Source organism: Amblyomma mixtum, chromosome 1 (assembly GCF_055824585.1).
Source record: "Amblyomma mixtum isolate Tamu chromosome 1, ASM5582458v1, whole genome shotgun sequence".
NCBI lineage: Eukaryota > Metazoa > Arthropoda > Arachnida > Ixodida > Ixodidae > Amblyomma > Amblyomma mixtum.
Window position 1 is genome coordinate 209,101,354 of NC_143012.1, and position 25,607 is coordinate 209,126,960.

Genomic DNA, 25,607 nt, shown 5'->3' on the forward strand with positions numbered 1-25,607 from the left:
TATGCTATCTGCCGGGATAATGGAAGCGTCATTCAGAGACTCTATTATGCCCAGAAAGTGCGGTGTATCCTCGACAAAGGAAGGGAGGTGGGCGGGAATATCTGCAAGATAGTTCTTCAGGAAAATTGATAAGTTCTCTGTGGGAGTGTTATTGTTTGAAACGATAGGTCTGCCGGGGATATCTGCGGTATACGAGTCTTCTGCGGAAACCTTATGGATTTTGGGAAGTAGGTAAAAGCGTCCTGCCTGTTTGTTTAGCGGATTTAAGAAGTGGTAGTCGGACTGCGTGATTAGTTCCCTTGATAATAAGTTTGCCCGTTTGTTCAGAATCAATTTGCAGAACTCTGAAGTGGGATCTGAATCTAATTTCCTATAATGACAAGGGTTGGTGAGTTGCCTAAAAGCTTCTTTTTTGTATTTTTCGGCCGGGAGGATAACTATGCTACCTCCCTTGTCTGCAGGCTTAATGACTATATCGGTTCTAGAAGCTAAGTCGTTCAGAGTAGCCTGTTCCGTTGGGGTGACGTTTCTGCGTTTTCGAGCTTGCTTTGTTTGGTCTATAATTTCTTTCGAGACAGATTTAATGTACAAGTCTAATTCAAGACTCTGCTGCGCTTCCGGCGTCCACGTGCTTTCGGCTTTGAGAGGGATGGGATTAAGGCTGGTTACTTCAGTAGGGTGAGCACGTGTTGACCACGTGTTACAGGAAAGAGCTAGGTTAGTAATCGGGGTGTTCGTTTTTTCGGCAAAGAATTCCTTAATTCGCAATCTTCGCGCAAATTCTGTGAGATCTCTGTGAAGTTCATACTCGTTAAAATTATTGTTAGTTGGACAAAATGTAAGGCCATGCTTCAGAATCCGTTTGTCGCTATCACTTAGGGATTTGGAAATGTCGACGATGTTGCTGTCAGTGTCCTGCGGCGGAAAAGGCGTGTCTTTTTCTGTATCGAAATTGGCGGGCGGTTGTTAAACTGTCCAGATGTATTCGCATCTAGCGGAAATTTATCTCTAATTTGTTTACGCTGTTGTTTATCGTGCAGCTTGCGTTCCTTTCTGGCTACAAAATCTGCTAGTGCCTGGCTTTCGTCCGAATTTAGTACTATCTTACTAAGTTGATCATCGAGGGAATTTAACTGCTCTTGACAATGTTCTTTTAAAATAGCTATTAATGAAAGGGATGCGTCATTTGAAACCTTTTCCCATCGAGCGAGGAGTTCAGGCCTGAGCGCACCGAGGGAGCACCTAACATTAACTCGAAGTCCTTTGGGTATTGTCCTGTGCTGCGAGTAGGATTTGTAAGGGTGTAAATGGAATTTGTAGTTAGTTTGTTTAGTGGCTAGTTTTCTGGCGACCAGGAAAATTCGTCTTGGTTATGGGTTATGCTTGATATTGGGTTATTGGGTCTTGGGTTATGCTTGATCTGTATGGAGAGTGAGACCTAACTTGGATGTAATTTCTGCCATCTTACGTCCACGTCTCTCATCACGGATATACCCCAATAACGGGCTGGTAGCTTTAGAGTCCCTAACTATAATGGGGGGTCCCTATTTGCTCTCTGCAGTGCTTGGCTGAAGATCTCTGCAAATAATATGTAATGTAGCTTCGGTGGGCAGTAAATGTTGAGAATCTATAATTGGGGATCCTCTTTGCGCAGTGGAAGGATCATCACCATTATGTAGAAAAAGGCCATGTTCAGATCGAGGTCTTCCAAGGAGGCAGTGAAATTTTTATGAACACAAATACAGCTCTGCAGGTCCTGCTGATATGAGGTAAATCCTGCAAAGGTGGCTTCAGCCTTAATAAGTGTCATTTCTAGTACATAGCGTCTGTGCTGTGTATTTGTGTTCTTGTCCCGTGTGTTCACTAAGCGCTAGCAAATGTGATTCCAAACGCTTTCCAACTAGCCCAAGTTTCCGCCTTAATAAGTGTCATTTCTAGTACCTAGCGTCTGTACTGTATATTTGTGTTCTTGTCCCGTGTGTTCACTAAGCGCTAGCAAATATGATTCCAAACACTTTCGAACTAGCCCAAGTTTCCGCTTAATAAGTGTCATTTCTAGTACGTAGCGTCTGTCCTGTATATTTGTGTTCTTGTCCCGTGTTTTCACTAAGAGCTAGCAAATATGATTCCATCCCCTGAACTTTGGAGGGCCACTACAGCAGGTAATTCATGGAATGTTGTCAAGAAAAGCTTGAGGTCGGCACGTTTAGCTCGCGCCTTGAATCCTCTGCAGTTTCATTGAAGAATTGAACAGCAAGTTATGGTGTGTTGCGAGTACCGTTCTTTCGTAGGGTTGCCCGCCATGATTGCAGCTAGAGTTTTCGGTAGAGAGGGGGGAGACCATCGGGAAGCCATCTGTACTGGAAGAACACACTTCTTGCACAGTAAGCAGGGAAAGGTAAATTCCCCGTCTTCCTCATAAGCGGGGATCGCTGGATCGTTTTAGGGCGATGACGCTCACTGTATTCGTTTTGGTAGAACGCTTAGAGAGGGCGTGCGGCTTAGCTCAGTGGCAGTAATGTCAGGAATGTTGTTGTTGCGACTGAGAGAAGGATGAAAAGGAAAGTGCACGGACCTACCGACTGGCTCGAGCGTATAGCCACCACCGCTGCCATTTTCAGATAGAGGAAAGTAAAAAGATAAGAGGAAAGAAGAGATGCGCGTCGCAACAACCGCGTCCGCTGAAGCGAAGACGCTGGCTGAAACACGGATACTCTAAGATCTAATTGGTTCTTCTTATCTAGTGCCGCCGTAATGGTCGCCGAGAGTTGCGTTTCAAAAGTGCCAATTCTAGAGTTGAGCTTCTAGCGCGCTCATTATCACCTATAGCGCAGTTTGCCATGGCTGCGCGGGGACCTTAATTGCTAAAGAGGATTGTCACTCTCCATGGCCTCCAGTGCGGGTTGTGGAGCGGGTGGAAGGGATGCACTACGCCGCGTTTCGGTGATGGAGAGGCGTTTTTGAACATTTGCTATCTGCGACTTAAGGGCAGTAATTTCCACATTTCCAGAGGGAAGAGCTGGAGAGGATAAGTTACTAGAGATTGGAGAGTTGGGTGGCATGGGCGGTTTAGGGGCTGCCCTGCCCAAGCCGCTCATCTGGGGTCGGTTCTTCACCACGTTACCCCAAGTCCGGGTGGGTCCGCTAGATTTACACAGCTCGGACTACTTTTCCGCGCTGGCACGAGGTGGCTGTGGTGGAGCTGGTGTTTTGGACTTGCTCCTTCCCATGGGAGCCAAAGTCTTGCTGTCGGGCGATGCCTTTCTTTCTTGTTTTTGCGAAAGCAACACTACGCCCACCGTTTCGCCACTTCAGCCTGGCTGCACTTTCGCTGTGGCGGCGACTCCATAAATTACCTTGAGCCGCCGCCTAGGAACCACAGCAGATGCCACCGCCGCGCTTCGCCAGACTAGCCACGCCTAACCACAAGCGAGTCCTAAGACTAGCCAGGCAGCCGTTGCTTTCGCAATCCAACCACGTTTAACCAGAGCTGAACCACTGCCATTTTAGAGCGCAGCTCTTAGCCGCCCGTTTTTGCGTTTCGCGGCGTCGCCGTCACCGTTGTCCGTTGTAAGCAGCAGTGGACACCCTTTAAACTGCGAAAGCAATGGAGTGGGACCTTAGACAGGAGAAAGTAAAAGCGCAACCTTCTCTCCTCCTTAGCAACCGGCGCGCCAGTTAGGGCGTAGCTTGGCTAATGATGATGATGATATCAGCTTTATTTTCCGCCAGATAAGTTCTCCAACTGGGTGGGATTGATGCACACGACCGCGCGACAAATGTCCAGCCGAAACACGTGGCGTCTCTCTCGAGCCCTAATCAACCCAACCCAAGCATGAACAGAACCAGAAAAACATGTGCAGCGAGCCATGCACGCTTTCACTGGCAACACAACTCAACTGCCACATAAACTTCGGAATCAGTATCTGTGTACGGCCCAAGACCCCTGTGCATCTGCGTACTCCTATGCAGGCAGAGAGAACCCAGAGCTGGATAAACCTTTCTAGCTCCATGATCTGCGGGCGGCTCTCGCCAAAATGAAAAGGGACCCTGCGCCAGGAAGAGATAAGGTCAGCGTCAAGCTTTTGACCAACCTTCCCGACTTCGCATACCAGTCCCTCTTCGACCACATGAATGGAATTTGGCGCGGGCACAGCCCCTGCCCATCGACTGGAAAACGGCTCTGGTCACTTTGATTCCTAAAGAAGGAAAACCAATTGACACAGATAACCTCCGCCCCAACTCTCTCACCTCCTGTGTGGGCAAACTAATGGAGACGATGGTGCGGGATCGGTTATCTACATATATTGAACACAAACATGTCTTTGCGAGCACCATGTTCGGATTCCGCCCACACAGATCCGCACAGGGTGTTCCGCAACTTAATCTGGAAGTCCTTGACCCCGCTCGAATACCCCCATAATGACCGGGTAGTACTCGCCTTGAATCTTAAAGGGGCATTTGACAATGTAACACACGAGATCATACGCACTAACCTAAGCCAGACCGACTGTGGCCAACAAATTCCGATACATAAGCCAATTTTTAATGGATCGTCAATCCTACATTCGAATCCAAGATAGCATGCTCCTCACCTACTCGGCACGTGGGGAACTTCCCAAGGCGCGGTACATAAAACCAGCCTGCAAACAGCGGCGACGATAGTAGACCGCTACGCCCGCCCCTGCGGTCTTCATTGTTACCCTCACAAAACGGAATTTGTGCACCGCCACCCCTCACAAAAGTGCACAGCTAAAATACCTCTTTCTCTTAAGAGTGGTCCCATACACGAAATTGATGAGATTTGGGTACTCGGACTCTATATCCACAAACACAGACGGCCAGACACTACATTTGCGAAACTCCCTAAGGTGTGGGACCAGGTGGGCCGCATGGTCCGCCGGGGTTTCCAACAAACGGTGGGTTTGTTGGAAACCTTGCCGCTGGCAAACCTTGCGGCCTTGCGGCTGGCAAACGCCTTCGTAACTAGTCGAATTCTCTACTGGACTCCTTATCTCCACCTACGGAAACAAGAGGAGGATGTGCTTGAGGTCATCCTTCACAAAATTATTTAGCGTGCCCTTGTCCTCCCCATCACTTATTTAAACAGCCGGCTTATGGCCCATGGGGTGGTGAATACTTTCCAGGAGCTCCGGGAGGCGAACCTTACAAACCAGTACACGCGCTTGTTACTAACGGAGTCGGGGCGCCGCCTTCTTGCTCGACTCCATATCCAACATACCACTCCCATAGATAACAGGTGTCACATCCCAGAACTGTGGGGACGTGCCCTCCATGTGCGGCCTCTTCTTGCCAACATGTCACACGAAGACCGTAATGGTCAGCGCCTGTCACGAGCGCATGCCCTAGCAAGACAATATGGGAACAAAACAGGTGTATACTATGTGGACGCCTCCGGCCCTCAAGGCGGGGGATGGTACACGGCTGCAGTAGTTCACAACAGCAACACAGTTAAGGGCCTCACCTTCAGAGCCCGCAGTGCAACACAAGCAGAAGAGGTCGCGATTGCTCTGGCGGCCTCACATTCCGATTCAATATACATAACCACCGACTCGCGAGGGGTCTGTCGGAACGTCGAACAAGGCAGCACTCCCTTCCTAGCCTGTCGAATCTACAAAAATTGCATACGGGATACGGCCCACGCACACGGTTACCTTATATGGGCCCCTGCTCATCAGGGGTTGGCAGGAAACGAGGCAGCAGACGCAGCCGCCCGCGCGCTCTCTCATCGGGCGATGTTTTCTCCTCCCCACCCGATCAGGAACCCGATTTTAATCCGGTCGATACGTTCAAACGTACTATCAAGATAGCCATCGCCTTTACCCTAGTTCATGTAAAGGCCTTAAGAAGGTGGATGGGGGGCTCCTTCTCCACCTTCTCACCAATACATTGCTGTGCCCGGCAGCACTAAAACATTTTGACCCCTTCTTTAGCGGCAGCTGCCCGCACTGTAGTGCGGTGTCTTCGGCCACCTATCACATAGTGTGGGCCCGCCCCTCGAACCCGGCTATTCCCCCCATCCCCAATCCAACCCGGGAGGACTCGGAGGCGACGCTGCTCGGCTGCCACGACTTACAGGCCCAACAAGCCTTAGTCGGGCGCGCCCGGACGGCGGCCACCACCACTGGGGTCGCAAACTAGATACCTCCACCTAGTGTCTGTAAGGATCGGTCTCTTACGAGCTGACCCAAACATACCTCCTTTCCCTTCTAAATTAATGTTTTCAGCACCACCACACACCATCTACGCCAAGAGTGAAATTTCAAGAACCAGAGTTCTTACAAATTATTCTTAAGGCCTCCGCAACCAACAGCGCCTCTTGCTCTTCGTTTTATCTGGCGTCAATCCCTACCTCTGCCTTACGTCTTCCACGGACGGTTAGCATGAAACGTCTCCTGGCCACTGGTACCCACAATACAGTGATCGAATTATAGAGGCTCAATGCACCAACCAATTAGTCCGCCTGAGTCGCACGGAAACAGGACAATGCCTACTGCGACAGCTACGTCTCAATCCACCAATTCCCACCCCAACAAGTCCTACACCTTACATGATTTCTCTGCGCACGCAGGATCACATATATCAGAAGCCCCTACCGCGTATTATGAGTGCTAGTCTCCATCACGGTAGGCGGCAGGCACGAGCGAGCTATTACACGAAAACATACAGCAACCGCTCCGATATCCTTTATGTCGACGCGGCACAAAATTCTAAACCAGGATATTTCACGGCAGTCGCAGCCTATGAAGACGGCATAGTGGGGGCCGCCGCCACTATTCGAACTAATTCGCCTGCAGAGGCGGAAGGAGCCGCCATCGCACTTGCTCTGGCCCACTCCATCATTGACAAAAACATAACAGAAATTTGCACAGATTCACAGGCCGCGTACCGCCACTACCTAAAGGGCGTGGCGACTCCGGCAACACACCGTATTCTTACCACGGCCACCTCTCTCGACCGAACGGTTACTCTGTCGTGGGTCCCTGGGCATGCCTCGATCCCCGGTAATGAGCGCGTTCATGCGCTGGCCCGAGAACTCTCCTCCCGGACCCCGGAGGATCAGGCACCCAACCCTGCGCAAGAAGCCCCTTCGGTCCTCTCTACATATCACCAAGTTACCACATGTTACAAATTCAGCCGCATGACACTGCCACCACCCCACAGTACCTTGTCGCCCTTATCCAGCGCCACATGGCGGCAATTACAGACAGGCTGCTTTATTTCACCCCACCGCCTCTCATGCTTTCATCCCACCTTTCCTCCTGATTGTAACACCTGTGACGTGCCCAAATCCACACTTTTTCATTACCTTTGGGAATGTCCTTCCCCAAAGGCAGTATCCCCCATCCCCAATCCCACTCATTCTTCCTGGGAGGCTGCTTTACGGATCGCTCAGCCCGCCGGCCAGAAATGGCTAGTGGATCGGGCTTTACGTGAAGCACTAGCCCGGGGTTCGGGATCGCCTCTCTCCATACATGGAGGGTAAGGGCCTCTTTGCAGACACTATGTTCGGGTTCCGCCCGCACATGTCTGCACAGGATGTCCTACTCCAACTACACAGGGACATAATACGACCCACAGCCATGCAACAAAACGACAAGGCCATTCTCGCCCTCGATCTTAAGGGGGCGTTTGACAATGTTAAACATGCCACCATACTCTCTAACTTGAACACCACTAACTGCGGGGCGAAGGTCTTCGCCTATGTCAGAGACTTCCTCTCTGCGCGTCAGGCACTCCTCCGGATCGAGGACGAGGAGTACGGCCCGTACTCTATGGGTACACGAGGTACACCACAGGGGGCGGTGTTATCACCGCTCCTTTTCAACATCGCCATGATGCACCTGCCCGGCCGACTGGCTCAGGTAGATGGCATAAAACACGCACTCTACGCAGACGACATTACAATCTGGACCACCGAGGGGAGCCTTGGGGAGATAGAGGACCGCCTTCAGCAGGCCGCCACCATAGTCGAAGCATATGCTGCCGACTGTGGTCTCCAATGTGCTCCCGCCAAATCAGAGCTTCTACACGTCAGGACAAACCACAAGGACAACACGTCTCTACACATATCTCTGTCAGGCGGTCCCATCAGAGAAGTGGCGGAGCTCCGGATCCTGGGTCTGTTCATCAATAACAAACTTAGGCCGGACTCTACTATAGCGAAACTCAAGAGCATAGGTGAACAGGTAGGGCGCATGATCCGCCGTGTTTCCAACAAGCGGGGTGGTCTGCGGGGCAGGGACGCGCTACGGCTCGCCTATGCCTTCGTGACCAGCCGGATCCTCTACGCCGTGCCGTACCTACGCACCACCAAACAACAAGACGAGCGCATTGACGCCATCATCAGGAAGGCAACAAAGCGAGCACTGGACCTTCCGGTGGCTACCTCCAACGCCAAACTGAAGGCGTTGGGAGTGGTAAACTCCTATCAGGAGTTGCGGGAGGCCCACCTCGTGAACCAATATACGCGGCTATCGCAGACGGTGCCTGGGCGCCGCCTGCTAAATCGCTTACACATCCAACACACATGCATACCAGAGGGGACGGAGAACATCCCGGTGCTGTGGCGCCACATGCTCTTGGTCGCTCCGCTCCCGCGTAACATGGACATGGCTTCACATGAAGGCAGACGACAAGCGCGGGTTCGCACGCTTGAGAGGCAATATGGGTATAAAGAGGGCGTCTATTACGTGGACATCACAGGGCCGTCGCCCTCAGGATTCTTCACGGCTGCCGTAGTCCACCGGGGAATGAATGTCGATGGGCTATCTTTTCGGGCCCCAAATTCAACACGAGCGGAGGAAGTCGCAATAGCTCTCGCTGCCGCCGATCCAAAATCGAAAACGGTTATTACAGACTCTCGCCGGGCCTGTGAACATTATCTTGCAGGCGAAATATCACCTCTGGCCTCGCAAATTCTAAGACGCGCTCTCGCCGATCCAACTCGCACAAAAGTGATCTGGGCTCCTGGCCACCAGGGTCTAGAGGCAATGAGGCCGCTGATGCGGCCGCCCGAGCGCTCACACACCGGGCTCCTCATCCTAGCTCTCATGGCTCAGAAGCTCATAAACCGCTTCTGCGGTTCCGCGAAATCCTAATTTATTATTGCGACAGCCACCGTCTCTACCCGGCACCTGCCAAGGGGCTGAGTAAGGCGGGGGAGCGAACTCTGCGGCGCCTGCAGACAGGAACCCTTCTCTGTCCTGCAATAGCAAAACACTTCGATCCGAACACAGATGGGCGCTGCCCGCACTGTGGAGAGATCTGCGATATCTTTCACATGGTGTGGGCATGTACTCAGAATCCTCACCTTCCCCCCTCCCCCACCCCCACCCGAGAGGCATGGGAGACTGCCCTCCTCAACTGCTCCACACTGGAGTCCTAAAGGGCTCTGGTCAAGCGGGCGCGAGACGGGGCCTCGTCATGCGGTGTCCCGGACTAAGGATACCGACCATGCAGCAGGGTTATTTATTTATTTTTTTTTAACCCTCAAGCTCTCTTGATTAAAGTTTTTCACCACCACCACTACCACTCCTGGACCAGTAGGGGACCACCCTGGAAGATTTTTTTTTTAATTTTTTTTGTGTGTGTGTAATAAAGTTGTTTCCATCCATCCATCCCCTTCCTCACGGTGCACTCAAAGCCTCCACAGTACGAGTGAGACCGTTACTGGGCCTTTACTTTTCTTAAAAGCGCTTCGCAATTTGTTGGCACGCGCTCTAGTGCGGACAGGGGATAGTGGCTTCCTAGATTTCGCCAATTTAAGTACCATGGTTTAAATGTCAGCATTTGTCAGACAGCTGGAGCGCTCACGTGCAAAATGTTTTACTCGCCGGACCAACTCGAAGAAGTGAAGCTGGCGCTAGGCATGTCTTTGGGTGGCCACTGGATCGATGTAATTAAATTTAGTTTGGTTTGGTTTATTGAGGCTTACAGTCCCAATGCAACTCAGGCTACGAGGGACGCCGTAGTGAACGCCTCGGGAAATTCGACCACCTGGGGTTCTTTAACGTGCAGTGACATCGCACAGTACACGGGCCTCTAGAATTTCGGCTCCATCGAAATTCGGTTAAAATGGACATGTTATTGTTGTCCCATTATCCGCGACGGCCGCGTTTCGATGCAGGCGAAGCGCAAGATTCTCCCAAGTGTTATGTGATGTCACTGCACAGTTAATAATAATGGGCATCACACAGAAAATGGATTCATTTTGAGCCTCTCCTCCATCGAAACGCGGCCGCCACGAATTACGTGGCTATAATGTGCCCATTCTTTTAGAGCGGAGCTCTTTGGCGCCCATTTCTGCGTTTCGCGGCGTCACCGTTGCCCCTCGTAACGAGCAGTGGACACCTTAGTCGTACGTTAAGCTACGAAACCAATTAAGCGGTCGCTGAAGTCGTAGGTGGTCGGCGTTCATTGTGTTCATTGGTATTGGCGTTGACAACGCTTTGCATTCGATCATCTTAATGAAAGAAAGGCTGCATAACTGGCTCCCTAGGTCTGTGGACACCTAATTTCCGCTTATAGGCACCCTGCACCCGCCAGGCACCGCCACCGTCGAGGCTGCGTTCAGCTCCCCCGCGCGGCCAGTTCCTCGTCCCTGTCAGGAAGGCTCGCCCCGCGACAGCGATGGGATGGCATCTGCTAGCGGCTGCCGCTGTTCGTAGAGGCGGGATTTCGACCTATGCATTCATGAGGCTGAAAAATTATTTCGAGGAGCGAATGTCAGGAAAGGAACGAAGCTTTTTGAAGCAGGCCATGTACACAATGTGAAAAAGGTGGTGTCGTGCGACGGGAGCGAATCTAGCTCTCCGGTGCATTGCGCAGACAAGCATCACTGCGCCACCGAAAACGATCAAATCAACGCTAAGAAATATTTCTATCTAATACCTGTCAGCGCTGCACCCACTCAATTTTTTTTTTTTATGTAGCTATCTTCCCGTAGACAGCGTGTAGCCGCCAGCTGCAGTTGCAAGGCAGGCAAATGTAAACACGCTGCTGCCGTTGCCGTGTTTTTGGAGCGGTGTGAAACGCTCTCCAAAACGAGCCACCTGCAAGCCGGGGGTGTTCCTGCATTTAGAAAGGCTTACCCTGAACTTTTAAAGGCGGCCAGGCGGCATAGCATTTAAGGTAATTAGAAAACTGCAGTTTCTGAGCGAACGGCGCAAACCTGACTTCATAACATTCTCGTTTGTCGCACCTCCGGTGTTCGATGTGGAATACCCTGTCCAAACTACGCCTTGAAATGATGTGCCAATTGCGTAATCTGCCACTCATATTTTCTCTTTTTTCAGCAACTGCCAGGCCATTATCGCTACAACACGTGCGTCAGTATTTTGGTGATATGAAATGTGGTGGTGGTAGTGGTTTATTTAAAAAAAAAGTGAAGCAAAACAGTGTTGCCAGCCGCGGCAATTGCTATCTAATATCTTAAGCACCCGAGCTGCAGCCGGCGGAAATGAAAGGGAAAGGGAGAGGATAGTGAGGAAAAGTATAGACGGGAGCGACAGCTAGAAAGGATAGGGGAGAGCTTTGTACACTATTTACAAAATACAAAAGTAATCAAGTTCGCGCCGCTCGCGCGCTAATGTCCAAACATTGTCCGAAAATAAGTGCGCGCGAGCGGCCACTGCGCACAATCACAAAAGATGTAAACTCTATGTACATAGCCGCGCGCACACATAGCGTCCTGTCTCGGACTAAATGAACGATGTTTTGCAAGCAGAAGGGAATGCGAGCTGCGGCGATGCGCCTGGGCGCACTGAAACTCCTGCGGAAAACATAAAGCTTTTTGACTGGGATTCTGCAAAAAAGGAGTATCCTGGCTATTTCATGCAGGATTCTTGCAGAAAGCTTGTGCTCAAAAAGCAGAATTTCATTGCAAGGTTTGTTTAATTTCTACGCATTTAGTACAAGTGCCCTGATTCTTCGACATTAGGATTTATGATTATTGTACAAAATTATCATCCAGTCGTTCAAACGTGGAGGCAAAGATTTATCAGGAGCATGTTGCCGTTGCCCCTGAAAACGTGCCTTTACTGTCGAAAAAGACGCTGGACGACAAGGCGCAGTGGAAGCGAGCAAGGATTCCGCGCATAGCTGAAACTAAGGTAAACGATTCTTTGCAGCGCAAAATTTGGGCTTCTTCCTCTGGTGTGACTGCGGGCGAGTTTCGGCGTGCCTTTTTGAGCCCACATATTGTTGACAGCCAGGTCAATGACCGAAAATCGTGCAAGAAAAGGGAAGGGTTCCCAGACCATTAGCATTCCTCCGAGTCTGCTGAATTTGCCATGAGTCAAAAGCCTGTCTAGGAGGTAATGCATGAGTCAAGTAAGCGTCTTCCGCATGGGTTTGACCAATGTTTGACCAGAAACCGCGCGCGCGTGTTGTCCGTCGCGAAGGGTGGGCCGTCTCCCAATGTCGCGTTGGAAATCCATAAAACCTTGTCCGAGGCGAATTTCTATATGTATTATTGCATCCTGCAACACAGCAATGTGTCCTGCTGTTGTTATGTGCCATTTTGAGCTCGGGAAGGAGGCGCACAACTGCTTCACGACGGCGCGTGCAACACAGCGAGAGCTGTGAGGCTGCCCCCGCCTTCCTGACAGGGACGCGCGCGCCGCCGGCAGTGGCGCGCGCGTCGCGCGGGAGTTAGATGCGCAGGGTGCCTATATATTATAGGTACGTGGGATGATTAGAGAGGCGTGGGCTGCATGAGTTAGCGCTGACAACGGCGAACGAACTTTCGCGATCAACCATTAACTGCCACCTGACAACCTGGCACGGTGGGAGGTGATGGTGAAAACTTCTATTAATCACAGATCCCGCGACCCCCATAGGCTACGGCCGCTTATCTGTTTTTTCAGCCAGCGGCCGCTTCGGCAGACTTGGTTGTTGCGACGCGTGTCTTTGTCCTCTTTTTCTTTTTCCTCTTATCTTTCAACTCTCTTCTATCTGCACGTGGCAGCGGTGGTGGCTCGGCTTCAGCCAGTCGTCAGGCCTGTGCACTTTTTTTTCCATCCTTCTTTCAGCCGCAACAACAACCCCCACAAGATTGAATAGCGTGAGCCCGGACACATGCCCGGACCTCATCTTCGTGAGGAAGAGCAGGGAGTTACAGTGGGGAAACCTTATGGAAAACCTAGGCAGCGATCACTTTATCCTCCGGACACGATAAGACGCAAGATTGGACAGGCGAAAACCACAGACTAGAACGCGTTTCGTGAGGCATGCACCCAATATGACAGCGGTATCCAATCACTGGAGGAATGCAGTGGCATGCTCAGAGAAACGCAAGAAAATGCACAGTGTAAAAAGAACAACCGCAATGCCCGATGTATACGCCCGCCTTCTCAGACTATGGGAAGCCAGGCGCAGTCTCAGCAGAAGATGGCCGAAACAAAAACACATGAACTAAGACTAAAGACAGCAGAAATTACGGCAAAGGCGGAAGATTAGGCGACGCAACCCGCGAAACAAAAATGGGAACAACTCAGCGACTCGCTTAGGGGAATTCTAGGCACGCCCAGAACCTGGAATCTCTTAAGAGGACTAATCGATACACCAAAATAAAATCAGAAAACAATAAAACCACCCACAGGTTCATCCACTCCTTCCAGCGATCAGACATCACCCTAGTGGAGAAGGCACGAGAAAAATGTTTCGGTGATCACAAATCCCCGCGATACCAAGGAACGCATCGGGGAGCCGAAAACGAGAAACTCGACCGCCCCATAACTGTGGAAGAGGTTTACGCGGCCATAAGAAGCAGGACGAACAGGAACACGGCAGCAGGAGCGGACAGAATCGACAACGCCCTGATTAGCAACCTGAGCGACGACCTCGTAATAGCTAGTAAGCTTTTTCTACAAACATTGGGAGGTGGAGACGGTTCACGAAGATTCAAAAAACGCAAAATAATAATGATGCCTCAACCTGGTAAAAAGCTCTAAATTCAAAACCTTATGCCCATATCACTCACGTCGTTTGTTGGCAAGCTTTACGGACGGGTGGTTACTATAAGAATGCAAAGTTACATGGAAGATCACGACTGTGTACCCCATACCATGTTCGGCTTGAGAGCAAAACTCTCGACGCAGGACGTTCTCCTCCAAATACAAGATGTCCTGCGAAACGTGCCCCGAACGGATGGAAATTTCATAATGGCCCTGGACATCAACAGGGCATTCGATAACGTCAGCCACGAAGCGGTCTTTACGGGCCCAGACGACGTGGACTGCGGACGCAGAATCCAAAGCTTCGTCAAAGACTTCCTGTACGATAGAATTTCCACCATCGGCATAGCAGACCTTCGATCGGACAAAATTCGCACTCCAAACAAGACAACACCCGAAGGGCCAGTTACCTCACCCACACTCTTCAATGCAGCTATGATTGGCTTAGCTCGAAAATTAGAGAAGATCGAAGACATCAGGCATGCCATGTATGTCGACGACATAACAGTGTAAACAAACACGGGCTCCCTCGGAGAGAAGAAATAAAGGCTACAGGAAGACTGCACAGCTGCAGAGACCGAGGAAGTAGCTGTTGCTCTAGCGTGGTTGGCACACGAGGGTGGCAGGGAGCCAAAAGACCGGCAGGACAGCTTGAGGATACATTACTTTCCGAGCATCCGACCAGACCGCGGAACTCCCGCCACCACCCAACGAATTCTCGGCCATAGTGAAAATCTATGGAGCCAGAAAAATGCGATATCCGCCGCCGCACAAATCTGACAGCAGAGAGGAACCTGTCACCTGGAGACTATTATAGGTGGGCTCTTACCCAAACCTACGTATACTCAGCAAAATGCACCGTACGATATACGCGTACAAATGTCCCTGGTGCGACGAAAAACCCACTCTATATCACATCACATGGGCCTACCAAAACATAGACGTGGTCCCAAAATACGAAACACGAGTGCGGAGCAGTGGTAGAATCTCCTGTCCAGCGACCGCTGTGAAGACTAACACGATCTGGTACAGCGAGCTCAACGGGCGGCAGTGGCCAGCGGAGCACTGGACTGAGGACAACCGGCCATTGATTAGAGGTGGACGACGTCGACAGAGAAGACTCCTGGGGACAGAACCAAAGAAAGAACGTCTTTAAAGATGCCCCCAAACCGCAGGAAAAAGCACTAGAGTGAAATAGTTTTCCTTTCTCTTCCCGAAGAAGGACGCTGCCTATCCCGTGTCCTGACCCAACCAACGTTACAGACACCAAGCCGCTATCTGTCTTATCTCAATCTATCGAAAAGCTGGAACAGCTGATGAGCTGCGCTCAAATTTCGCATTAGGCAGTACGTAATCGTCGGCGAAGTGTAAAATGCTCCCATGTGCTATGTGATGTCACGGCCGGTTAATGACTGACATCACATAGCACATAGGTTCATTTTGAGTCTCGCCTTCTTCAAAACGCGGCTGCCGCGAATATAGAGGCGATAATGTGCCCATTCTTTCTGAAGCGAAAAGCTTCATTACGAGGCTTGGAGCCGAGCTTCGCGTATGCCGTGAAACCGAATGGCGAGTTCTGCGCATACGCGAAACCGATTGACGTCAAGCGCAGTACAGGTCGCCGCAGCCGTCGCCGCCGCCGACTCCGCCACCTGTCCTTTCGGCGCAGTCGCGCGCTACTGAGCATGTGCGCCGCCTCCTCACTGCCGCTACTGATGCGCGCTCGCCTCCTCGCCACCGTTTGACCTTTTGAATCGAAAAGCTTCACTACGAGTGTCGGAGCCGAGCTTGGCGTGAGCCGGTGCACAGATTTGCCAGTTCTGCGCATGCGCAAAAACCGAGTGACGTCACACGCGGCGCAGATGGCCGCAGCCGTCGCCGCCCCTCGTCACTACTTAAAAAGAAACAGCGTCGAGCCTGGGAATCGAACCAGGGCCTTCGGTATTTGAAGTGGGAACGCGACCACTCCGCCACGAAGGCTCAACGTTTGAGCATGAATAAAGGCGCTTATCGTGAATGCATGGGTTTCATAAATAAGATAAAACGAGTGAAAGGGTAAAGATAAAAATAAAAAGCAATATAAATGAGTAAAAAGCTTAAAAATAACAATTGGAAAAAAAATATAAAATTATATTAGAAATAAAATATGAAAAATGAAAAATAAAAATTCAGAAGGAAAGAAACGAAAATAAAAATTACATGAAAAAAGTAAATGCAAAATAAAAACAATAACATAACAAAAGAAAGAGAAATAAAAATAAAATATTAACAAAAAAACTGCGCCAGGAAACGCTTTCGCCTTGCAACACTTTAGAGAGCCAAAGTGCCCCCTGAATTTTAACCGCGCCGATCACCGTCTCCTCCGCCACCTCCCCACAGGCAGTGTGTGGACGGCCGAACGCCTCCACCGTCATCGTGGTGCGCCCAGAGCACTGTGCGCGAACTGCGACAGCCATGACATCAAACCAAGCAACTGCAGCTTTTCGCTTGTATATCCAGGCTGAACCAGAGCTGAGCCACTGCCTATTTTTTTTTCGCATAGGAAACACGTAGGTGTGGAGTCACATGGTAGCGGCTGGGGGGATGAGAGAGAGCGGGTGTGTAGGTGTCTCCACGGGATCGGTTGGTAGTTGGTAAGGAAGGGATATTTGCGTGAACTCTGGAAACGTGTGCGTCCGCTCCCTCGAGACACCCAGGTCGAGGCTGCCCTGAGCGCGGCAAATTAAATCTAGACCTATTTATTGGCAGAAGTAGCGAGTGTGCTTTAGCAGCAACACTGAGGCTGGCTACGCGTAGAGTCCATGTTGCGAGTGGATTACGATACCATTCGGTTCATTTCATGCAGGAGAAGCAACTTTGGTTTCACTCCAAGAAGCGCACATTAGGTCATTCAAAACAATATTTCAGTCAATATGTCAATAATCTTTGTCGCCAGTTGTTTTTGGGCGATTCCTCCAAGTAAGGAACAGCGATCAACGAGAGGGATCAGGCTGCTGTCGCTAGTGGTGAAGAATGGTTCGCCCTGTCTGAGATCTTTGTACACGCTACAATCCGAGCATATGAGGTGAACACCAAACCTTTATTCCGGTAGCTGCGCTTTGAAACATGGTGATTTCGCTGAGCTTTAAAATGGTTTTATGTTGTTGTTTACACACGACCTCATTACGAAATGCGCAGAGGGGGATCCCGAAGGAAAGATCGCCCAGAACACGGGATCTATGGCCGTCACAGGCGACGTTTCGGGTGCAGGAGTCAAGATAATAGATAATTGGTTCAAAGCGGCGGAAACATTCGACGTCGCAGCCTTGGACAAGTACGCCGACCCGGCTGACGCCGATGCCAAGAGGTTCGCGCAGGTAAGAGATGAGATCTGATTTCGTACAAACCGCTTATTTTCTTTCAAACCGGGTTGAACAAGCATTCTACGCATTAATGTACAGGAATTGATACACCGAATTGATTGTGCGTAGTAATACAATAACATCAGCCATTCCGCCCCACAAAACCCGGCTGCGTTGCACGCGTCACAAAAAAGGCTCATTAGTCTGGACGGTCGTGACGTCAGTGCAATTTCATTCGCCGAGAGCAGCATACATGAACGATTGCGAAATGCAGCGGAAAAAAGACACTTTCGCCGAAAACAGAAACTTTTATCGGCAGGAATTGAACTCCTGCCCTTAGGGTCGACCCGCCGCGGTGGCTTAGTGACTAGGGCGCTCATCTACAGAGCCCGAGTTACCCGGGTTCGATCCCAGCCACGAAAGCCGCGTTTCGATGGAGGCAGAACGCAAAAGGGGCTGTGTGCTGTGCGATGTCAGTGCACATTAAAGATCCCCAGGTTTCCAAAAGTTATTCCGGAGACCTCCGTTATGGCACCTCTTACATTCCCTCCTTCCTGAAATTCCTTACGGCGCGGTTCAGGTGTCCACCAAGACATGTGCGCCAGATACTGTGCCATTTCCTTCAAACCAAAAATCCAAAAAAGCCCGTAGGTTTGCAAGTAGACCGCGACACCTCTCAGCCACTGTGGAGCGTTTGTGTAGAGCGATAGTTTAAGGCATTACACATGTGGGAGGCGAAACAGGGTCTGGAAAGGCGTCTTAAGAAACAAACATGGAATGGCTATCTTCGCAGGAGATTAGCGAGACATACTAAGGAAATAGAAAAGTACTCATTCAAACTATGTGAACAAGTGGGGAAACAAGCGATCGCATGGAAGGTGAAATGATCCTGGCCAAAACATGGAACATGCTGTGACACCTACTGGACCCTGAGAAGACAAAAAGCTAGGCAAGCCTTAGACAAGCGAAGGTCCGGCATGCATTCCAGGGAGATGACGAGGATGTCGTGGTACAACTCGCGTCTTGTTAGATCACGGTGTGCGGAAGGGTAGAAACATCATTCGAGCTGGTAGTGCTCGAGTATGTCCGTGTAAGTGGTGAGTAGAGAAGCGCGTGTCTTTTGGCTGCCTGTGAGTCAGTGTAGACAATGTATGCAGGGGCGGGGGGTAGGGTGGCAAAGTGAGTGATGGCATCGGCGATCCCATGTATTTCAAGGGCGAGAGTTGAGGGTGGGGAGGTGTATGGACCGGTTCTGTATGTGCTGGTTGTAAAGAGGCAAGGGTGGAAGAAAGCTGCTGTGGAGCCTGCGGTTTCCGTGAGACAGGCGTCTGTGTAGACCACCGCCGCAGCGTCCAAGGGTGTCTTGTGGTTGTATGCGTATGCCTGGCGGCGGCGTGCATGTGTGTGGGCGGACATATTCCGTGGAATGGGTGCGAGGCGGAGGTTAGGGGGATAGATCGGAGACTGCGGTGGGTCTGGGAAAGAGATGGGTGCGTAGGGAGTCTGGGAAAGTATCCACCGTATCCACCGCCCAGCTCGTGAGCTGGACAGGCGGATGTTTTATCTCTCCCGGTGCAGGTTAAGGAGGGCTTGAAGAGGATAGAAAAGGCCTGTACTGTACAGGGTGTCTGTAGAAGCCTGAGGGGCAGTTCTAGTGTTGCTTTGTATGGAGTATTGAGGGCCCAGATTAGTTTCCCTTTTTGTGTACTTGTAAGGGGGTAGTAAGAGATGTAGTAGTAGTACAGGATTTTGTTCACGACCAGCGCTTGAGCAAGTCGGCTGGCGTGTGTCTCGGAAAGGCCGGCATTGTTTAAGACTCCGCGGCGGAGTAAGTGTGTGATTAAGTGACATGTGCATATGGACTGATTGACGGCAGAGGTGAAAGTGTTGGAAGTCAGTGGCATACCAAGGATGCGACAAGAGTCGACACGGGGGATGCGCTCTCCGGCGAGGGTGAGAGAGATGGACGGGTTCATCGTCCGTTGATATTTGCAGTGTTATGAGTAGAGGTTCACATTTCTCCTGAATGGGTTGCAGGCCCGCTCGGGAGAGGTGTGAGGAAATGGTGTTAAGTGCCCGTTGGAGTGTGGTTTACACCTCTGCCAGTGAGCCAGTGGTGGCCCACAAGGTGAGACTGTCTGCATAGAATGGGATATTAAGGTCGCGAATATCGGTTAGGGCCCGGGCGAGCGGGACAATACCTAGGTTAAAGAGAATGGGACAGCACCATGTGGAGTGCCACAAGTGAGTGGGATGGGGTGAGGCAGTTTGTCGAGGGAGCGGGTACGAGCTGAGCGATGGGAGAGGATGGGAGTAAAATAAGAGTGAAAGAGCTACCGCACTGGAGCGCTCTGGAATAATTTCGACCACTTGGGGATTTTTAACGTGCAGTGACATCGCACAGTACACCGGCCCCTAGAATTTCGCCTCCATCGAAATTCAACCACCGCGTAAACTATAAACCAAGCAACCAAACAAAAGGCTAGCAGGCAGGGTGTAGAAATGAAACGAAAGAGGTGAGGTGAGGTGGCAGACATGCGGCACTGCAGCAATGGGCCGCAGTGTTCACTGGGTGAGCAAGCCCTCGCGATCAACAATTAACTGCCACCTGCCATGGTGGCGGGTGCGCACGCTGCCTGTCCATTGTCTCGAACGCACCCAAAGTTACAGAAGCCAAGCCGCATATAGTTTCCGTATAAGCCATAACTTTCCCTCTCTAACCAGGCTTAAGAGTAGCTGAACAGCAGCAAATTTTAAGGCGAAAGCCTTTATTGGCTCATTCTCCCGTCCGTCCGGCGTTACATCCTGCGCTTGGGGTGATTCATCCACGAGCGCCGCTGACGTCATCAAACGGATGACGGGTGGGAGAGATGTGAGATGATTACTGCGTAACTCCCTTGCCTCAATTCCAATTTTCATTTTCTTCATTACGGCCCCTCTTTCTTGTTTCGCTCCCACTTCCTCCCTTCCTGTACGGTGCGGTTCGGCTGTCCATCGAGATGACAGAGAATTACTGCGCAATTTCCTTTCCTCAAAAAGCGTTGCGTTCAAAGGTGTTGTTGTTGCGACTGAGAGAAGGATGAAAAGTAAAGTGCAAAGGCATGCCGACTGACTCAAGCCGAGCCACCAGCGCTGTCACGTGCAGATAGAAGTGTAGTCAAAGATAAGAGGAAAGAGAAAAAGAGATAAAAGACGCGCCTGGCAACAACCGCGTCCTCTGAACCGGACGCTGCTGCAAAAACCGGCAAGCCATTGAGAAAACGGATGGTGGCGTTCCGCGGACTTCCTGGCAGCGCTACAATGTCACGTTCCACTCCTAAAGGCGAAGCTTAAGTGTCATGAATTAGCAGTTACTTAGTAATTAGTAATTAATTATGTGTCACGTCATCCACTGGTGACGTTACCAGTGCCATAGCGGGAGTCAAAGTGATGCTGAAAACGCTTTCGCCTCTACGCACTTTAGACAGTCAGCGTGCCCTCTGAATTTTTTTTCACCTCTCTCAAGCCTCCAGCAGTGGTCCCCTAAAACCCGCTTATTTTCGCTGCACTCCTTCTTTGCAGCTCATCTGGGCAAAGACTCTCCGCGTTGGCTGCTCCCACATAGCATTCTCGAGCAAGGCCCAACCCGCCGACGGCAAGAAGGAAATGCTCGTGTGCAACTACCACCCCGGGTGAGTTTAGTCCGCTAAGAGGCGCAGTAATTAAAGGAATAAAATTGCGCAAAGGGGTTGAAGAAGAAAACGCAAGAGCCGTGAGGACAGGACAGCGCGCAAACTTCAAACTAGTTTTTATTTCCGAGACACCAGCTGCTTATATATCACAAATTCTATTATCAGGAAGATAAAAACAAAAAAATAATAAAAACTAGTTGGAAGTTTGCGCGCTGTCCAGTCCTCACGCCTCTTGCGTTTTTCTTCTTCAACCCCTTTGCGCAATTTTATTCCTTTAATTGCTGTTATGAACCAACTCGCCCAGACGAAGTGCTTATTGAGGCACAGTACATGTCTGTTGAACACGCGCTAAGCTTAACTATTACTAGCGCCGGTAGTGCACTGATATTAAGAGAGATATTTCGGCTCTTGAAGTTATTAGAGAGGGCTTAACTCACATTTTGCCCTTGCTTTTTGGGGAAACCAGGTGTTATAACACAAGCCTTGTAAGTTCGAACAGTTAACTCCCTGTTTAAATTGAGGCGCTGCTCCGAATAACCTGCAGGGGTAGCACGGGCCAGCAACCGTCCACAATTTGCCCTTGTTGAATTAGCTCCTTTGCGTTCTTCTCTGTCCGACGGATCTAATTATGCTCTTTCCTTCACAATCCTCTCACTTCCAACAACTCCTTTCGAATTAATTGCTAATATATACCCTACCTACTTTAAAATTACCAAAGCTAGCCGCATCTTCGTCGGCGCCTCATTTACGTCAGGCTGGAGGGACCTACTCTGTGTAAAATGGCCTCATGCCGGAGGGGCGGGGGGGGGGGGGGGGGGGGGGGGGTCGATCAAATTCTTGAATATTTGCATGGTCGCTCTTGACAGGTGCGTAAGGGGTCCGTACTGAAACATCTGCCTTCTATGCTAAAAAAACGCACGAACTGCATTATATTTGCTGCCTCGAAAACTGCCTGTACCGCTATTACTTCGGTGAGCCATGCAGCGGAAAACTGATACAGAAATTCGGAATGTATTCCGCACGAAATTCGCTGAGGATAATCTATCTGCACAATTATCCTTATCACAACCTTTGCGTGTTGGAGTGACATTCGCAGTTTTTTCCTCTGCACAATCAATTTACCCAGGGTTCGCACCTCCGAAATCGGAAAAAGTGGCGAGCCTACTTTACTCTCAATATTTTTTCTACCATTTTTAACTGAATCTTATAAAACCATCTCTCTTTTTAAGTTTAACACAACACGGATTCAGTAAAACTTTTCTGAAAAAACGCAACCCCTTTGCTTCCTCTTCGCCCTTTTCCATCTCAAACCAGCTGTACCACTTCTAAATTTCCCTAGTGCCGATACCAGAAAATTCTGGACAAGTCAACCTGAAATTGTTTCTGGACCCAGTTGTTGTATATACCGTGTCAAATATTCTAAGATTTCGCGGCAACAATCAATACATCCGCAGATATCCCCGCGACAGGGTTTGATTTTTTTTTTTTTCCTATTAACGTTTTTGCTCTCGTCGAAAACGTCCACTGGTTTTCCATGACAGTCTTAACTACACGAAGCTAGCGATGGACCAGCGCCTCCTCTATATTTACAATGCCAGTTGCATCGTCCGCTTCGCAATGGGAGCCGTCGGTACCCCTCACTTCAGTGAGTTGCCGCGATGTGGCGCTACCCAGATGGCAGCACTGCTTGGGTCATGCTTGCGTATGGGCGCGCGGTGGTGATAGCGCTGTCCTACTCCTAATCCTGGCGTCTGTCAGATTCTTGCTTCCTACCCCTTCTTGTGCAGCTCTCGCTTGAATCGCTGCGCGGCGCTTTTTCCAACGATAATCGGCTGGAAGGAGCGCACCGTTTGCAGAGGTGGGCTGTGGCGTTCGCTCCGCGTATCACTTGAGAATGGCAGCTCGCATACTTGAGGCGCTGTTTGAGGTGTTTTCGCCGCTTATTGCTCTTAATTGGCAGACGAGTAGAGTGTAATAAGTTTTAAGGTTCGTTCGTTTCGTCGCACCATGGTTAACGAAAATTGTTTGGCGCGGGTAAATGGTGTCCGCGATGCTGACGAGGTGTCCTCGCAGCAGCAGGAAAATGGCACTGGTTAATTATCTTCAGTATGGCTGCTGCTTTGAGTTTTTTGTGAAGTGTGGGAGATTTTATGCTTGTTAATGTGAAGCTGAGGAACTTCGCTGCACAGACAGTACAAATGAAGGGGACGTTTACGTGCATTTAATCACATATATTTCCAGCAATTTACAGCAATAGTATATACAATAATTTGCATCTATCTGCGGCTATTGACATTAAAACTCTTTGCATTTATAGCCATTTACAGTTATATAAATGGTATCTATTTGCTTGTATTTGCAGGTATTAACACTCTTAAGCAGTTTGCATTGTAGGGCAACCACTTTTGCATGCGCAAGGAGGACAAAATATCTCGTGCGCGAGCGGAGCTCAACAACAAATGAAACAAAACACACCTAACGCCCAGGTGGAGACGCCAGTTCGTGCGCCCTCATGTGTTAGTCGTCCTCTCTTGCGGCGTAGAACGACAACGCCAGTAGAAGAGACACCGACGCGGCGCCGAAGAAACGCTGCCTTGTGGTTCGCCCTTTACGGTGACTGCCCCTAACACGTGCTGAAGCGGTCTTGATTTCCGTTTTATCTGCGTCCTTTTCTTCAACTGTTCTTTTGTAGTTTGCATTGTTTTATTAGCGCCTGGTTGTAGTGAGGACCACGCAGAACTTCCGACATGCTTTGGCAAACAGCTGCTGCGCCGTGTATTTGCGAATGAAGTTCATTTTCCGATTCTCACAACAATCGCAGCTACAGACTGCCAAGGACAGCGAATAATCTTTATCTAGTTGTCGTAACGATGGCAGCTTATCCTAACAAAAGTACAGCTACGACTTGAAAGCTATTGCTATCTCGTAGTTTCTCTCTGTCCGCGACTCCGTGACTCTGTGACTCCTTTTAAAACCAGCGCTTCGCGATGACCAGCGCCACGGTGAGCAGCGCCACGAACAGCACGCTCCATGACGCGTCCATACCTGACAGGCAGCCTGATGATCATGCGGGATGCAGAGCGCCGCCTAGTGAAGAAAGAGAGAACGTTTAAAAAATTGTTTTCGTCCGCTTTCCGTCATTTGGCGCCACTTAGATGGTACTTTCCCTCACAGGAGCACAGCAGGCGCGAAGGCTAGTCAATGGGGGAGAGTAGGAAAGGAAGGTAGGAGGGGGCCTTGGACGTTTGGATCGTGCGTACTCGGCAAGCATTGTTAAAATAATTGAGGCGCTGGATGGACAAACTTCAGAACAAAGATTTTGCTATGCATCGGAAGTATGAACCATTAACTTCAATATTTTCTTAACAATACCTTACAATATTCCAGTTACCTCACAGTTAAAATTGATCATCAATGATCCCGAACTTTGTTTAGAAAAAGAGTTGTCTCCTGCTGCCTACGAATATTGGGCTTTCATATTGACCATAAACCTCTATGCTGCATGCGATGGCGAATAATCACATCACCGCATGCATCTCCACGTAACACTTAATATTGAGCAATACGGGAATGTGAATACTACTTTCTCCAAACCAAATAGAATACTAAGCGCTTGCTAAAAAGTAAATCCAATTCGAATCGCATAGTGAAGTAACCGAATCGAATATTTTGGATGAATACCTTGACCTCTGCGAATATTCGCATTAGACGAATAATCGTAGGAAACAGCGTAGAGTGGCGCCGGTGTGGCTTATGAACTTAGCTTTCACTATCGATAAACAACACTGTTCTCCGCTAGGTTGTACGCAACAACGAATAAGTATATACAGGTACAGACTATGGCCGTCATGTGTTCGTTTTCGAAAATCTGAAGTTGGTTTTTGAGGAAAGCAAATGGCGCAGTAATTGTCTCAAACCTCGGTGGACACCCTTACTGCACCGTAAAGAAAGAGATAAAGGAGGGCGGTGGTGATGGTGTACAACATTTATTTGTACTATTTACAAGAGAGGTATTGCTTGGACCGGGCCTGAAAGTCCCGGCTATCACAATCACTAGCAGGGCTCGTTGGTCCTGGAGAGTTGAGCAGCCGAGGAGGGCAGCCTCCCAGTCCTCTCGGGTGGGGTGGGAAAGCAGGATTGGCAGGGCATTGCCACACCATGTGGTACGTGTCCGCAGACACTTCCCCACATTGTGGACACTCGCCTGAAAAGGGCAATTGATACAGGAGACAGCTCTCCAGAACAGTAATAGCCGAAAATGAAATCAGTAGCCGCACCAGGCAACGAGAGAGGCGATGCCCGGTGGTTAAGCGCGCGGGCGGTAGCATCCGCTGCCTTATTTTCCTCTGTCCCCGCATGTGCTGGGGCCCAGATGATGGTGCGCCGGGTTGGGAAACCCCGTACTCACATCTACGTAAAATTCGGAAGGCACGATCTTGAATTTGCCCCTGTTCAAAACTGCAGCAAGCTCCATTTGAGTCGGTGATAATGACTCAGAACGCTGGATCCGCGGCTACAAGTGCGATAGCAGCTTCCTCCGCGAATGTAATCTTTGGAGCACGGAAGGTGACGCCCTGAACTGGGTTGTTTTGGTGGACGACGGCAGCCGTGTACCA

At 50.2% G+C, this 25,607-nt stretch overlaps 1 protein-coding gene across 1 annotated transcript in view; it reads left to right on the forward strand.

The window, feature by feature from the left end:
- Positions 1-25,607, forward strand: part of LOC149370728 (venom allergen 5.02-like) — a 75,655-nt gene that overhangs the window by 40,844 nt on the left and 9,204 nt on the right. Inside the window, exons 3-4 of the mRNA XM_089578489.1 lie at positions 17,157-17,335; positions 20,882-20,991. Coding sequence (XP_089434615.1) covers positions 17,157-17,335; positions 20,882-20,991 — 289 coding nt within the window. The remainder of the gene's footprint in view (positions 1-17,156; positions 17,336-20,881; positions 20,992-25,607) is intronic.